The sequence below is a fragment of the Pantherophis guttatus genome, chromosome 18 (assembly GCF_059756535.1).
Source record: "Pantherophis guttatus breed Tessera chromosome 18, ASM5975653v1, whole genome shotgun sequence".
Taxonomy (NCBI): Eukaryota; Metazoa; Chordata; class Lepidosauria; order Squamata; family Colubridae; genus Pantherophis; species Pantherophis guttatus.
Genome location: NC_142080.1, coordinates 7334763 through 7351618, shown reverse-complemented (window position 1 = coordinate 7351618; position 16856 = coordinate 7334763). Strand labels below are relative to the sequence as shown.

Genomic DNA, 16856 nt, shown 5'->3' with positions numbered 1-16856 from the left:
GGATTTATCCCTGGTTGGCCTACCGGGGGTTGAAAAGCTCAATAAATCGCGTGCCGGCGGGTGTCACACATTGGCGGGGTTGACGCATATTTTGAGTGACAGGGAGCCACAGCAGAGGGATGAAAGAGCCACATGCGGCTCCAGAGCCGCAGGTTGCTGACCCTTAGTTTAGTGACTAATCTCAGTTTTTCAACGGCACTGAAAAAAAAAAAAAGACTTATGACCGTTTTTCACGGTTACGACCGTTGCAGCATGCCCCCAATCATGGGATCGCTTGGCAACTGGTTCATATTTATGATGGTCACAGCACCCCGGGGGTCACGCGATCAACTTTTGCGACCATCTGAGAGGCAGTGGAGGGGAGCCAGATTCGCTTAATAATGGCGGGACGAACTTAGCCGCTGCACTGATTCGCTTAACGACGGCGGCCAAACTCCTCTTAGCAAATGTCTCCCTTAGCAATGTGAAACATTGGGCTCAACGGCGGATCCTCAACAAGGAATTACCTCAGATGGTAATTACATTCTGCCATTCCCAGATGCGGGGGGGAAAAAATTAAATAATCCCACAATCGCCTCTGAGATTTTCCTCTTTTTTAATAAATTTAAGAACAGCCCCTTTCAAACCCCCTGTGATTCCCCCCCTCAACCCCCCACCCCACCCTCCCATCCCAAATGGCAGCAGTGAAAACGGAAACGGAGAGGGGGGGAAGGTTAAGAGTCATAATCTTCCTCTTCTCCTGCCTGGACTGGCGCGAGCGACGCAGGCGGAAGTGCAACGGGGACTGTTCCTGTTGGAGCCGGTACAGGCAAGGGGGTAGCGGATACGGGAGGGGCTGTAAAATGGAGGTAGGGTGCAGGAGCTCTGTAGGAAGAAGAGAGAAGAAATCAGCCGCGTTTTTTGGCGCCACAAGCTGAAAATTGGAGATATATTTGTGCAATTACCATTAAAAGAGCCGTTTGGTCTAGCAGAGAAGGCACTAGGGTTAAGAAAGTGGGAGACTGTGAGTTCTAGTCCCGCCTTAGGAAGGAAAGCCGGATGGATGACTTTGGGTCAATGACCAGGAGACTTGTGAGTTCTAGTTCGGCCTTAAGGCAGGAAAACCCGAATGAGTGACTTTGGGCCAATCACCAGGAGACGGTGAGTTCTAGTCCTGCCTTAGGCTAGAGGACATTGAGCCAATCACCAGGAGACGGTGAGTTCTAGTCCCGTCTTAGGCTAGAAGACATTGGGCCAATCACCAGGAGACTGTGAGTTCTAGCCCGCCTTAGGCTAGAAGACATTGGGCAAATCACCAGGAGATGGCGAATTCTAGTCCTGCTTTACGGCCAGAAAGGTTATGTAATGGGCTAGAAGTCACTTAACAAGTGTCTCGCTTAGCAACATAAATTGTTGGGCTCGATCGGGGTCATAGGTCGAGGGCTTTCTCCTTGTCCCAAACACCCACAGGTCTTCCAAAAAACGGTATGGAAGAAAGAGAGAAAAATAAGAAAATATGAATTACGGAGCGAGATGTGTAGGAGCTGGTTGTATAGACGGGATCGTCGGCAAAGCTTCCTCTTCTCCGTTGCTTTCACTCTCTTCCGAATCGTCCTGTCAAAAACGAACAGAATAACAAAGAGTTGGAAGAAGAGACCTGTGAGGTCTTCTACTCCAACCCCCTCTAGACAGGTCGTCCTCGACTTACAACCGTTCATTTAGTGACCATTCAAAGTTACAACGGCACTGAAAAAAAGGGGACTTAGGACCGTTGTTTCACACTTACGACCGGTCCCCCCCCACGGTCACGTGATCACAAATTCAGAGGCTTGGCAACGGATTTGTATTTATGACGGTTCATGGGATCCCCTTTTGCGACCTTGACAAGCAAAGTCAACGGGGAAATCAGATTCGCTTAATAGCCGTGTTACTAATTTAACAACGGCAGCGAGTCCCTTAGCAGATGCTGAAAAGGAAAGTCATAAAATGGGAGAAAAACTCACTGAGCACGTTTCTCACTTAGCAAGATAAATGTTGGGCTCCACAGCGTCTGGAGACAGCCAAAAAAGCCAATACAATCCTAAATTGCATTAACAGAGGGATGCAATAAAGATCAAGGGAGGTACCAACGCCACTCTATAAAGCCTTAGTAAGGCCACACCTAGAGTACTGCATCCAATTTTGGTCACCACACTATAAAAAAAGATGTTGAGACTCTAGAAAGAGTGCAGAGAAGAGCAACCAGGATGATGAGGGGACTGGAGGCTAAAACATATGATGAACGGTTGCAGGAACTGGGCCTGGCTGGTCTAGTGAAGAGAAGGACCAGGGGAGACAGGAGAGCATCTTCCAATATTTGAGGGGCTGCCCCAGAGAGGAGAAAGGGGGTCCAGCTATTTTCCAAGGCACCCGAAGGCCAGACAAGGAAGAATGGATGGAAACTGATCAAGGAGAGATTCAACCTGGAAATAAGGAGGAACTTTCTGACAATGAGAACAATCAACCCATGGAAGAGAAGTTGCCTTCGGAAGTTGTGGGAGCTTCATTACTGGAGGCTTTCAAGAAAAGACTGGACTGCCATCTCTCAGAAATGGTGTAAGGTCGCCTACTTGGGCTGTGGGGTTGGACTAGATGACCTCCAAGGTCCCTTCCAACTCTGTCTGTCTGACTGCCTGTATCATTTCAGAGAAAATTTCAGCAAAGGGACCCAGAGCATTACGGGAAAGTAATTTCTTATTTTCCCATAATGCTCCTTGCATCATCGGTCTGACCCCGGAAATAAAGTCTTCAATTACATTGCACGACAGCCACTCGTGAGAAAATGCCATGTTTGGCCCCCAACTTACGTCCTGTTCCGAGTCTGTGCCGGATTGTTTCGGATCTTTTCCTTTCCCCGCCGTGCCGCCATTCCTTCGCCCGCTGCCAGGTTTCCGGCCCCTGCGGCAGAAGAGGGGGAAAAAAATAATCTTTTATTTTAAAAAAAAAAAAAAAGGTGGAACAGTGGTTTGGTTTTTATTATAGGTAGTTCTCAGCTTATGGCCACAATTGGGACCTGGATTTCCACTGCTAAACAAGGCGAATTGTTTGGTGAATCATGCCTGATTTTACGACCTCTTTTGCCACGGTTGTTAAGTGAGTCACTGGAATTCTTAGCTGAATCGTGCCTGATTTTACGACCTCTTTTGCCACGGTTAAGTGAGTCACTGGAATTCTTAGCTGAATCATGCCTGATTTTATGACCTCTTTCCCCACCATCAAGTGAGTCACTGCCGTTCTTAAATGAATCATGCCTGATTTTACGACCTCTTTTGCCACGGTCGTTAAGTGACTCCTAGAAAGGCTCTGGAGGCTGGGGAGAGCAAAAAACGGGCCTTCCCCACCACCCCCGAGGCCCTCCGGAGGCAGGAAACAGCCTGTTTCCCTACTTCTGAGCTGAGCTCGTGTGCCCACTGATATGGCTATGCGTGCCATCTTTGACACGCGTGGCCATAGGTTCACCATCACGGCCCTACACCATTTCTGACAGATGGCAGTCCAGTCTCTTCTTGAAAGTCTCAAGCGATGGGACTTTTAACAAGTCGCAAGCCAATTCAGCAACATCTTCCATCCAAAACTTTCATGCGGATCCCTTCCAGCCTCCCACGTTGAATTTAATTTAATACAGGTAGTCCTCGGCTTACGGCAATGGAGCCCCAAATTTCTGTTGCTAAGAGAGACCAACTGTCAGACCTGGAAGCCGTCTGTTACATTGGATCTTCAGGCATGCCACGTTTACTGCTGTGGGAAACTGGGAGGGGGGATTGTACGGAGATAGGGTGATATGTAGCCAAAACAACATTCCTTTCTCTGAGAGTCAAGGACATCCTGCCCTGAACCTGGAGTGGCGTGACTGGGAGGCATCTCCAATTGGGAAAGTGCATTGATTGGACCATGTGATGGACATATGAGTGCAGGGGAAGGGACTAGGACTTTCCTTTGGGTGGGGAAAACCCGGAAGCTTTCAGATTCGGCTTTTCCCAGATGTGCCAATAGGACATCTCTAATAAAATGGAACTTTGAGGAATTTCAAGCCTCGGAGTCTTCTTTCGTTGGGGGGTGTTACTTAGAACCCCGACATAAACGTTAAGTGAGTTTGCCAAGTTTTACCACCTTTCTTGCCACGGGGGCTAAGTGAATATTGCGGTGGTTAGGTTTAGTCCCACGGCTGTGAAGTGAATTTGCCTTCCCCCTTGATTTTTGCTTCTTGCAAAAAGGGGATCTCGTGACCCCGCGACACTGCAACCGTCATAAATACGAGTCAATCGCCGGCGGTCTGAATTATTTTATCGCGGGGATGCAGCGAGGTGTGAAAACAGTCAGGGGGGGTTTCACTCGTAATTTCGGTCACTAAAAACGGTCAGTAAAAACGAACGCTTGTAAGCAGGGGTGGGCTAGCAAGGGGTTCTCTGCCCGGTTGCATGGTGGGCATGGCCTAGTCAGCCTCCTGCACCATGGTGGGGGGGGGAAGGTGTTTTTGCCCTCCCCGGGCTCCGGAGGCTTTCCTTGAGCCTCCGGGAAGGTGAAAATGGCCTCCTCAGGCTCTGGAGGCCGGAAACAGGCCCGAACTTCCGGTAGGCCTGTTTTTCACCCTCCCCGAGCCTCCATGCGCACTCTGCACTTATCTGCATCCAAAACGGGCCGTGTGGGGACTCCTGGGAGGGGCGGGGCAGGCGGGGCCAGCCAGGAGTGGGATTTGGGGGTTTTCCGAACTGCACAGAATCTTAGCTAGAGGTTCTCCCGAACCCTTGCGAACCCTCAGCAGCCCACCTCTGCTTGTAAGTCAAGGACTATCGATATTCCCCCATCTCGCTTGAAGGCGTTCCGGGATCGACAGATCTTTTCGGGTTGATTTTTGTGACCTACCGACGGGAAACCTTCTCTCCCGCTTCCATGTGGTTGTCCTCGGCGTCGCCTTGCATATCGGGTACCGAAGCCACCAGGTCCTTCAGGAAATCAAACTGCTGCTCCTGTTCTATGCATTGTTTCCTGCAAAATTCACACCGCGGGGTTACCTGGATTGGCCCGTCCCAACCTGGCGACGTGAGAAAGGTTAGGCTTTCGTTTTTGAATCTGGAGAGATCGGCTCCTGGTTTTGGGGGAGGGCTAAGGGTTGGGGGTGCCCTCAGGAAGCCATCTGAATCGGTGAACGGTAAGTTCCAACTCATTTATTTATTATTTATTACAGGGAATGGAATAGAATAGAAAATAGAATAAAATAGAATAGAGAATACAGGAAATAGAATAGAATACATAGAATTAGAATTAGAATGAATAGAATACAATTAGAAAGAATAGAAAATAGAATAAAATAGAATAGAGAATAGAATAAATAGAATTAGAATAAGAATGAATAGAATTAGAAAGAATAGAAAACAGAATAGAAAATAGAATAAAATAGAACAGAGAATAGAGAGAATAGAATAGAATAAATAGAATTAGAATGAATAGAATTAGAAAGAATAGAAAACAAAATAAAATAGAAAATAGAATAAAATAGAATAGAGAATAGAGAGAATAGAATAGAATAGAATTAGAATGAATAGAATAGAATTAGAATTCAAATGAATAGAATTAGAAAGAATAGAAAACAGAATAAAATAGAAAATAGAATAAAATAGAATAGAGAATAGAGAGAATAGAATAGAATAAATAGAATTAGATGAATAGAATTAGAAAGAATAGAAAACAGAATAGAATAGAAAATAGAATAAAATAGAGAATAGAGAATAGAATAGAATTAGAATGAATGAATTAGAAAGAATAGAAAACAGAATAGAATAGAAAATAGAATAAAATAGAGAATAGAGAATAGAATTAGAATGAATAGAATAGAATTAGAATGAATAGAATTAGAAAGAATAGAAAACAGAATAGAATAGAAAATAGAATAAAATAGAGAATAGAGAATAGAATAGAATTAGAATGAATAGAATAGAATTAGAATGAATAGAATTAGAAAGAATAGAAAACAGAATAGAATAGAAAATAGAATAGAGAAAATGGAATAGAATAAATAGAATTAGAATGAAGAGAATAGAGAATAGAATAGAATAGAATTCTTTTATTGGCCAAGTTTGATTGGACACACAAGGAATTTGTCTTTGGTGCTAAAGCTCTCAACGTACATAAAAGATATAAGTGATAAATCATAAAGCACAGTCATCATAAATACATCATAAATAGTTCTCCACTTACGACTGCATTTGAGCCCCAAATTTCTGCGGCTTATACTTATAAGTACCGTATATACTTATACTTAATTCTGGAGATGGGACACTTTTGAGAAAAACGGCATGGGTCGCCTCGTTCGAAAAATGGCACGCGTCGCCTCTACAACCAAACCAAGTGCCGTTCTTCTGCAAAGCCTCAGGAAAGATTCTAGTCCTCATGATTATAAAGAAGGGAGACCCCCTGTGATATTCCAGTCCTTGGGAGCTCAGCAAGGCCTACCACTACCGTCGCAGCCGTTCTGATGAGCAAGAAGGCTCCGTCCTGAGGAGAGGGGAGCTTGGCAGCCAATACCGTGTTTCCCCGAAAATAAGACCCTGTCTTATATTTTTTTGAACCCCGAAATAAGCGCTTGGCCTTATTTTCGGGGAGGTCTTATTATTTTGGGGCACATGGAGCAAGACGGGGCTCCTCTTGCCGTCTTACCTGATTTCCAGCTCTGTCTCCCTAACCCTAACCAGAGGAAATGGCGGCCGTACATGCAGTTAAATATTTTCAGGGAGGGCTTATTTTCGAGGGGGATAGTAGCGCATACTCTCAAAAGCCCGATTGGGCTTATTATCAGGGGAGGTCTTATTTTTGGGGAAACAGGGCACTCACAGGTGGGACGTTGTCATCGTTTTGGCGTTCCTGGATTGGGTGACGTGGCAGGCGGTCTTCAGCAGGGATTCCAGGAACAGCTCCAGCGCTCGCGCTGCGGATCAGAGTTAAGAGCAAGAACGATCCCAAGATTTTCCCCTCCTTCCAATCAAATCAAGACGATTTTAAATAATGTCTTCTTTACCAACTAGGTAATGTCATCAGTACTAAAAGAGGAGGAGGAGGGTTTGCGGTCTACGAGCACCGATGACGTTACCCAGTTGGGTCGTGAAATGTCTGTAGGAAAAACATCCAAGCTCGGCTTAGAGGTCTCCTTCCTCCTTTCACGCTTGAATGATGATGATGTTACCTAGTTGGGTCATGGAAGGTCTTGCAAACTCCATTCCCCTTCTAGCACTGAGGATGTTACCTAGTTGGGTTGTGAAACAGCTGAAAGGAAACCCAAAAAAACTCAAGAGAGACCACACAGTTGTCGTCCTCTCTGCAACCCCATTCTCTTTTAGCACTGATGACAGGGGTGAAATGCTACCGATTCGCCCGAACTGGTAGCGGAGCATGGTTCGGAGAACTGGTAGCGGCGGCAGCGCAAGGCTCCATCCACTCACCCGGATGTTGTTACTTCCTGGTTTTAACCTGGAAGTAACCTGTTTTTGACCTTCTGCGCATGCGCAGAGGGTCAAAGCGCACACATGATGCGCACACGCGGAGCGCGCCTTCCGCACCAGTAGGGAAGGTAAGTAGATTTCACCCCTGACTGATGATGTTACTTAGTTGGGTCCTGAAAGTTCTGCAAGGAAATGACCAAGGTCAGAGAGCATCAAAGACATCATCATCATCATCATCATCATCATCATCATCATCATCATCATTTCTTCTTCTCTTTTTTCTTCTTCTCCTCCTCCTCCTCCCAAATTTCAGAAGATCTTGATCAAAATTCTCTTCTCCTTCTCCTCCTTCTCTTCCTCCCAAATTTCAGAAGATCATGATCAAAATTCTCTTCTCCTTCTCCTCCTCCTCTTCTTCCTCCTCCTCCTCCTTTCCTCCTTCCTCCTTCTCCCTCTCCACTCCACAATCCCCATTCCTTTCTAGCACTGATGATGTTACCTAGTTGGGTCATGAAATGTCTACAAGGAAGCAACCAAGCTCAGAGAGCATCAAAGACCCTACAATAATATCACTGTCAGACTTCGATGCTATCTCATAATAAATGAATTTCCAAACTGCCAATCTTTAAGGAAATCTTCTCTTTAATTGAGCACAGCAACCGGATCATGACTCGATGCGGACAAGACTGACCTTTTGCCCCCCAATCCCTCCCTTTCCGATCCCCAATTATCTGCTTCTCATTGGCTATCTTCCAAGTCACTCCACTGACTTGTCTCGTCATTTCACAGGAATGTCTCCCCCCCTCCTCATTTCCACGACGACCAGGCTTCAAAGGGATTTAGCAGGCAAAAGTTCAGGGCTTATCTCTCTTCTCTCTATGCCAGCAGTGAGACGCTGACAATCACATCATCATCATCATCATCATCTCCTCCACCTCCTCCTTAATCCCCACTCCCTTCTAGCACTGATGATGTTACCTAGTTGGGTCATGAAACGTTTGCAAGAAAAAAACATCGAGCTCGGCGAGCACCAAGAATCCCAACGTCCTAGAATGTCTGCAGTTCCAGAACAGAGAAGACCCCCCACCTCCACCCCCAAGGCTGGAGAAAGAGGATACAAATGATCACCGGGACTGCAGCCGCCACTTTGCCAATTTCTTCATCCGTCTGCATGATCTTCTTGATTCGAGCCTTTCAAATGTAAGGGGGGGGGAGGAGGAGGGAGAGAGGGAGGGAGAGAAGGATGGGGAGATGAGAGAGAAACGTTTTATTGACTGGTCCTACAGTATAAACAGTCGGCAGTTCAGCGGTTCGAATCCCGAGTACCGCCTAACGGGGTGAGGTCCCGTGACCTGTCCCAGCTTCTGCCAACCTAGCCGTTCGAAAGCAGGTTAAAAAATGCAAGTAGAAAAACAGGGACCCCCTTTGGTGGGAAGGGAACAGCATTCCGTGCGCCTTTGGTGTTGACTCATGCCAGCCACATGACCATGGAGAAATCTTCGGACAGCGCTGGCTCTTCGGCTTTGAAACGGAGATGAGCACCACCCCCTAGAGTCGGGAACGACTAGCACATATGTGCGATGGGAACCTTTACCTTTTACCTTACAGTATAAACAAGCTTCAGAATACAGGGAGTCCTCGAGTTACGACCACAACTGAGCCCCCAACATTTCCATCGCTAAGGAGACGTTTGTTAAGTGAGTTTTGACCCATTTTACGAATGGAGGCCTTTGGTGCTGGAGAAGACTCCTAAGAGTCCCTTGGACTGCAAGGCTATCCAACCGGTCGGTCCTAGAGGAGATCAACCCCGACTGCTCTCTAGAAGGCCAGATCCTGAAGAGGAAACTCAAATCCTTTGGCCACCTAAGGAGAAGGAAGGACTCCCTGGAGAAGAGCCGAATGCTGGGAACGATGGAGGGCAAAAGGAGAAGAAGGGGACGGCAGAGAAGGAGGTGGCTGGATGGAGTCACTGAAGCAGTTGGCGTGAGCTTAAATGGACTCCGGAGGATGGTAGAGGACAGGAAGGCCTGGAGGAACGTTATCCATGTAGTCGCGATGGGTCGGACACGACTTTGCAACCAACAACAACAAAATTAAGTCGATTGAATCATGTAATAACTATGATTAATTCTACTAGTTTTATTCGTATTAGAATGTATGACACTCAGATGCCACGCTGTTCACTCGTCGATACGTTTGTAAAAAAAATAAACAACTTGAATAGGGAAAGTTACAATGGCACTGAAAAAAGTAAACGTAGGACCATTACTCACACTTACGACCATTAGCAGCATCCCCATGGTCACGCGACTAAAATTCAAAATACGGCAACTGACTCATATTTATGACGGTGGCAGTGTCCCCAGGGGGATCCCCCGATCCCCTTTTTTGTAACCTTTTGACCAGCAAAGTCAATGGGGAAGCTGGATTCACTTTATAACCGTGTGACTTAACGTCACAGCTGCAGTGATTCGCTTAGCGACGGTAGCAAGAAAGGTCGGGAAAGGGGGCAAAAGTCACTTAACGACTGTCTCAACAACATAAATGTTGGGCTTAATTGTGATCGTAAGTTGAGGACTATCTGTATGCACAACGATGGGCTGATTTGGGCAGGGAGGGGTTAGACTAGATGACCTACAAGGTCCCTTCTGTATCTGAGTCCCACAATGGAGGAATGGATGATAAACGCGACGGAGGTGGCAGAGATGGCAAAATTGACTTTAATTAAAAGAGAAGAAATAATCTTGTGGGGTTTTTTTTCTACTCAGAAACGGTTTCTGGAATTTGTCCTTGAGGCTGGAGAAAAAATAAATAACGAAACTCTGATTTGAGGTTATGATGACCGTTGTTATAGAAATGGTTTGAAATAGCTTAGAAAGCTAAAGCAGAAGGTTAAGGCCCTGAAAAAAAATTGAAAAGTCACTCATTTATTTCTCTTTTCACCTCTCTTCTCCCTTCTTTCTCTTCCCTGATTTTGGTTTCTATTTCTATTTAATCTCAAAATAAACTTTAATTATTTTTTTTTAAAAAAAACATTTTTCAACCTTGTCTCTACCGTTTTACCATCTTTGCTATGCTCAAAATTGGAAATCCGGCTACAACTGTCGACAGCAGAGCCAAATATAATGTAATTACATTTAGTCCTCGAATTACGCCCCACAATGGAGCCCAAAATTTCCCTGTCGCTCAGCGAGATCATTGTCAAGTGAGTTGGCCCCATTTTACGACTTTTCTTGCCACGCTCGTTAAGCGAATCACGGCAGTCGTTAAGTGAGGAAGACACCGTTGTTAAGGGAGTCTGGCTTCCCCCCGTTGGGTCGCCAAAGGGAATCACGCAACCGGACTGACTCCGTTGTTATAGAAATGATTTGAAATAGCTAGAAATTGAAAGCAGGTGGTTAAGGCTTCCTACTGCCCTGAAATTTTTTTTTTTGAAAAGTCACTATTGAAAGTCCTCAACTTACAACAGTTCATTTAGTGACCATTCAAAGTTACAACGGCACAGAAAATTAGACTTACGACCGTTTTTCAGAGTTACAACCTTCGCAGCATCCCCATGCTCACGGGATCAAAATTCAGACACTTAACAACTGGTTCATACTTACGACGGTTGCTGTGTCCCTTTTATGACCTTTTGCTAAGCCAAATCCAGATTCACTCAACAACTGTGTTGCTAATTTAACCACCACAGCAATTCACTTAACAACCTGCAGCAAGAAAGGTGGTAAAACAGGACAAAATTCACTGAACAAAGGTCTCGCTTAGCAACCGACTAATTTGGGTTCCGTTGTGGTCGTTAAGTCAAGGACTGCCTGTAATGCCAACTAGATGAAAAAAAAATCAGCCGAGTTGCCTTGTCAAAAATAAAAAAACGCTTTTGATACAACTGTAAAATATGGATGACTGAGAATCTTCACAGACATCAATTTATTTATTTATTTATTTTTATTAATCAAATTTCTATACCGCCCTACTCCCGAAGGACTCAGGGCGGTGAACAGCCAAGATAAAATACAGATAATACAAATATTAAAAAATCCCTTAAAATTATTAAATATTTCGGCCGAAACACAGATTAAAACACCCAATTTGTAAAATCACGAATTAAAAAATTTAAAAATTTAAAAGATGGGAGTTAGGCCAGGCCAGCTTGCTGAAATAGAAAAAGAAGAAAAAAATAATAATTCTTTTTATACCTCCAGAAAACCGAGGTGTAAAAAGCTAATATTGGAATGTTTTCGGTGAATAAAAACAGGGGGGGAAATTAACATGCAACAAGGCTGTTCAGAGATACCACAAGTGTATTTATTTTAAGGCGAAGTGTAAACAAAGGCAGATGAACAAACACGAAGAGAAAAAAAAACAAAAAACAGATTGTATGAAGAAGAGCCGAGATCTCTCTAAAAGAACCATGGGTTAATCTAGGTTTGTTGACTTAACCACAACTCGGTCAATGGCACGATGCCCTCTGCCATGAACCACGATTGACAAACCGAATGTTTAGCTCGGCGTGACAGCTAAACCACCAATCAACCCTATTATGGACTAGTTCAGTGATGGCTAACTTTTTTGCCGTCGCGTGCCAAAAGCGGGGGGGAGCGCGTGGGGGGGGCACGCCTGCACGCGTGCCCACACGCATAATTCAATGCCCCCCACGCATGCGCATGTGACCCCCACACACACACGCAGCTCCCTCCGCTTTTGGCACGTGATGGTCCGGTGGGCCCGGTAGGCCCGTTTTTCACTCTTCCCAGGCTCCAGAGCCTTTCTAGGAGCCTGGGGAGGGCAAAAATGGCCTTCCTCAACCCCCCCGCCCCCACTACGGAGGCCCTCCAGAGGCCAGAAATGGCCTGTTTGCCAATGGGCCAGGAAGGCCCGAAAATCAGCTGGCGGAGCTGAGCTCGCGTGCCCACTGATACGGATCCACGTGCCACCTGTGGCACGCGGGCCATAGGTTCGCCATCACGGGACTGTAGTTCAGTCTGAACCCCAAGAAATTCAAGTTCCTGTAATAAACCAGAGCTAAAACAAATCATAGTTTTAATACACAGCCGTCATGGCATCTTTTAAGGATGGGGAAATAAAAGTTTTCCAATTGGAGAAAAAAAGAACATAAAATGAGGTGCTCCTTTTAAGCAATTGGAAATGCAAACGCACTAGATCGCAATGCAGATAGTCCTTGACTTACGACCGAGCTCAAAATTTAGGTCGCTAAGCGAGACAGGGGTTAAGTGAGTTGTGCTCCCATTTTACCAACTTCCTTGCTACAGTTGTTAAGTGAAGCACTGCAGTTGTTAAAGTTAGTAACATGGTTGTTAAATGAATCCCCATTGACCTTGCTTGTCAAGTCACAAAAGGAGATGACGTGACCCTGGGATACCACAACCGTCATAAATGCGAGTCAGTAGGCAAGTGTCTGAAGATTATGTGACCATGGGGATGTTGTATTGGCCGTAAGTGTGAAAAACGGTCATAATAAGTCACTTTTTTCCAGTGCCATTGTTAAATCCGAACAGTCACTAAATGAATTGTTATAAGTTGAGGACTAACTATAGAATCAGCAAGAAATGGGTGGTAGAACGATTAAAAAAATATATATTTAAAAACTCAAAATATTTTTTAGTATCCTAACACATAGCAAAATAAAAATATTATTGTAAGGATACTGAGAAGACGATGTCCCAAGTAAGGTGAAAATGATCAGAATAATTTGATACTTTTAATAGTGCTGGGCAATCAACCTTATAATCTCTCCTCGCCATCGCAGGCTGCAACGCCCATAATCCTCAGCCAGACTGACCGATGCTATTGCTGTCTAGGAAATGACAGGAGTTACCCAATAGCACATCTGGAAGTGCCCAAAGCTTCCTATATATGCTATCCTGAAGCCCATAAACCATATTTTAACCTACAATACAGACAATAAACCAATTTATGGCTTTGCCAGAGCTGGGAAGACCCTTCATTTTGGGGGGTGGAGGGGAGCAGCCAATGCTCAGCTTGGTCTGGAGGAAGGGGGACCTCTCCCCATTGCAAAAGAGTCCCCAACATCTGTTTCTGCAAAGTTGGGGGTTGGGGGCTTAAAACCCAGAGATGGAGGCAGGAAACAGCTGTTGCAGCAAGGATGGTTACAAGATTGGGGAAGAGGAGGAGGAAGGGGCTTGGCTTTCAGGACCCCCACCCCAAGGAAGCACAATGGGGAAGGGGCTCATCATTCTGGAGAAGCGGAAGTGGGGGGGGCGGATTGCTGGATGCAAAAAGGGGCATCCCAGAAAGAGGGGCAGGGGGCTGCAAAGATGGGGAGGGGCTGCAAGATGAGGGGAAGGGGGGAGGCAGATGCAAAGGGAGGGGGAAGGGGGTTGCAAAAGGAGGAGGGGGTTGCAGAGGCGGAAAAGGGGCTGTAACAGAGGAGGGGGCTGCAGAAGGAGAAGAGAGGCTGGTAAGAGGAGGGGAGGGGGCTTTAAAAGGGGAGGCAGAGGGGGGTTTAAAAGGAGGAGGGGGGTTGCAAAGGGAGGAGGAAGGGTCTGCAAAGGGGATTGCAAAAAGAGGAAGGGGATGCAAGGGGGGGGAAGAGGGGCTTTTAAAAGGAGGAGGGGGGCTGCAAAAAAAGGACAGTGAGTTGCAAAGGGGGGGAAGGGGATGCAAAGCTGCAGAGGGGGGGTCGCTAAAGCAGGAGGGAGATGCAAAAAGAGGAGGGGGTTGCAAAGGGGGGGGGCTTTCAAAGGAGGAGGGGGATTGCAAAAGGAAGAAGGGGGTCGCAAAGGGGAGGAAGGGGGAGGCTTTCAAAGGAGGAGGGGGGCTGCAAAAGGGGAAGAGAGAGTTGCAAAGCGGGGAAGGGGGTTGCAAAAAAGAGGAGGGGGTCGTAAAGGGAGGAAGGGGGGCTTTAAAAGGAGGAGGGGGCTTGCAAAAGGAGGAGGGGGTCGCAAAGGGGAAGGGGGATTTAAAAGGAGGAGGGGGGCTGCAAAAGGAGAAGAGAGAGTTGCAAAGCGGGGAAGGGGGTTGCAAAAAAGAGGAGGGGGTCGCAAAGGGGAGGAAGGGGGAGCTTTAAAAGGAGGAGGGGGTCGCAAAGGGGAGGAAGGGGGGGTTTAAAAGGAGGAGGGGGCTGCAAAAGGAGAAGAGAGCGTTGCAAAGCGGGGGAGGGGGCTGCAAAGCGGGGGAGGGTCCCCCGGGTTGCAATCAGCCCCCTCCCCCCCCGATTCTACCCTGCCCCCCCCTCTCCAGGGCTGGGGAGGGGGGAGGAAGAGGAGGAGGAGGAGGCGGCGGCTCTCGCTCACCGGAGGGAAGCGGGCGTTGTATTTCTTCTTCTTGCTCGGCATGGCTCCCGTCCCGGCTGCAGCGGCCGCTCCGCCCGGGCCTGTCGCGCGAGCCCCGCACCGGACGAGGCTCCAGCAGCGGCGGCCTGGGAAGGAGCCGCCCCGGGGCCAGGGCCCCAACGCCTCCGCGCGGTCCTAGCGCCCGCCCGGCTCCCTGCGCAGGAAGGCGGAGGCGGAGGGGAGGGGAAGAGGGGAGGGGAAGGTGCGCGCGGCCATCCCGTTCCTCTGCAGGCGAAGGACAAGGGGGTGGGGGTGGGGGGGGAATGGAATGCCTCCTCTAAGCATGTGCAGAGGGCCCTAGGGAGCAAGCCTCTGGAAAACCTAAGCCTGCATGAAGTCCAGATGATAGAATGACAAGAGTGAATTTGGAAGGGACCTTGGAGGTCTTCTAGTCCAACCCTTTGCTCTCCTCCTCCTCCTCCTCAGAATAATAGGAGTTGGAAGGGACCTTGGAGGTCTTCCAGTCCAACAACCCCTTGCTCTCCTTCTTCTCCTTCTCCTCTCTCCTTTTTCTCCTCCTCATTATAGTAAGAATTGGGCCTTGGAGGTCTTCTAGTCCAATCCTCTGCTCTCTTTCTCCTCCTCCATTCTCCTTTTTCTCCTCCTCAGAATAATAAGAGTTGGAAGGGACCTTGGAGGTCTTCTAGTCTAACCCTCTGCTCTCCTCCTCTTCCATTCTCCTTTTTCTCCTCCTCAGAATAATAGGAGTTGGAAGGGACCTTGGAGGTCTTCTAGTCCAACCCTCTGCTCTCTTTCTCCTCTTCCATTCTCCTTTTTCTCCTCCTCAGAATAATAAGAGTTGGAAGGGACCTTGGAGGTCTTCTAGTCTAACCCTCTGCTCTCCTTCTCCTCTTCCATTCTCCTTTTTCTCCTCCTCAGAATAATAAGAGTTGGAAGGGACCTTGGAGGTCTTCTAGTCCAACCCTCTGCTCTCTTTCTCCTCCTCCATTCTCCTTTTTCTCCTCCTCAGAATAATAAGAGTTCGAAGGGACCTTGGAGGTCTTCTAGTCCAACCCTCTGCTCTCCTTCTCCTCCTCCTCAGTAATAGGAGTTGGGACCTTGGAGGTCTTCTAGTCCAACCCTCTGCTCTCCTCCTCCTCCTCCATTCTCCTTTTTCTCCTCCTCAGAATAATAAAGAGTTGGAAGGGACCTTGGAGGTCTTCTAGTCCAACCCTCTGCTCTCTTTCTCCTCCTCCTCAACAATAGGAGTTGGGACCTTGGAGGTCTTCCAGGCCACCAACCCTTTCCTCTCCTCCTCCATTCTCCTTCTCCTCAATAAGAGTTGGAAGGGACTTTCCAACTCCATTCTCCTTCGTTCTCCTTTTTCTCCTCCTCAATAATAAGAGTTCGAAGGGGCCTTGGAGGTCTTCCAGTCCAACTCCTTGCTCTCTTTCTCCTCCTCCATTCTCCTCCTCCTCAGAATAATAAGAATTGGGCCTTGGAGGGCTTCTAATCCAGGGATCTGCAACTTTAAACACTCAAAAGAGCCATTTCGACCCGTTTCCCACAGAAAAGAAAACACCGGGAGTCACAAAAACCCTTCCCGTGCCTGACTATTTCTTCAGTGGCCACAAAACTAGATATGTAGTTGAATTAAATGTTCGGTTTTCTTCTGAAACTTTTCTTGGATTTATCCATGGTTAGTCTACTGGGGGTTGAAAAGCTCAATAAATTGCATGCTGGCAGGTGTCGCACATTGGTGGTTGTGATGCATATTTTGTGTGACAGGGAGCCGCAGCAGAGGGGTGAAAGTGCCACATGCAGCTCCAGAACCGCAGGTTGCTGATCCCTGTTCTATTCCAACCCCCTGCTCTCCTCCTCCATTCTCATGGGATAAACAGTTGTCCAATCTCTTGAAATCCTCCAGTGATGGAGCACCCACAACTTCTGGTGGCAAGCTGTTCCACTGGTTAATTCTTCTTACTGTCAGGAAATTCCTCTTTCGTTCTAGGTTGTTTCTCTCCTTGATTAGTTTCCATCCATTGCTTCTTGTCCTACTCTCAGATACTTTGGAGAAGAGGTTTTTGGAGATGTTGGTTTTGTACAAGAGGAGTAACTTGGGTTTTGGGGCAAATCTTGATTGGAGCTTTGA

The 16856-nt window shown here is 47.1% G+C and overlaps 1 protein-coding gene across 1 annotated transcript; it reads right to left on the bottom strand.

Annotated features, from left to right (window-relative positions):
* Positions 1 to 578: 578 nt before the first annotated feature.
* DRAP1 (DR1 associated protein 1) lies at positions 579 to 14927 on the bottom strand. Its single transcript, XM_034424422.3, has 7 exons — positions 14726 to 14927; positions 8570 to 8642; positions 6847 to 6940; positions 4882 to 5004; positions 2826 to 2916; positions 1505 to 1593; positions 579 to 864 (listed from the first exon to the last, which is right to left on the bottom strand). Exons 1-7 carry the CDS (start codon positions 14765 to 14767, stop codon positions 714 to 716), a joined length of 663 nt encoding a protein of 220 aa, XP_034280313.1. The 5' UTR covers positions 14768 to 14927; the 3' UTR covers positions 579 to 713.
* Positions 14928 to 16856: the final 1929 nt, after the last annotated feature.

Bases quoted from the DNA above. Each gene is read 5' to 3' on its own strand.
- DRAP1 (XM_034424422.3), bottom strand. From the start codon at position 14,767: ATGCCGAGCAAGAAGAAGAAATACAACGCCCGCTTCCCTCCG. The intron at 8,643-14,725 runs GTGAGCGAGAGC...TACATTTGAAAG, and splicing joins ACAACGCCCGCTTCCCTCCG to GCTCGAATCAAGAAGATCAT. The intron at 865-1,504 runs GTAATTCATATT...TTCTTCCTACAG, and splicing joins GCTCCTACACATCTCGCTCC to AGCTCCTGCACCCTACCTCC.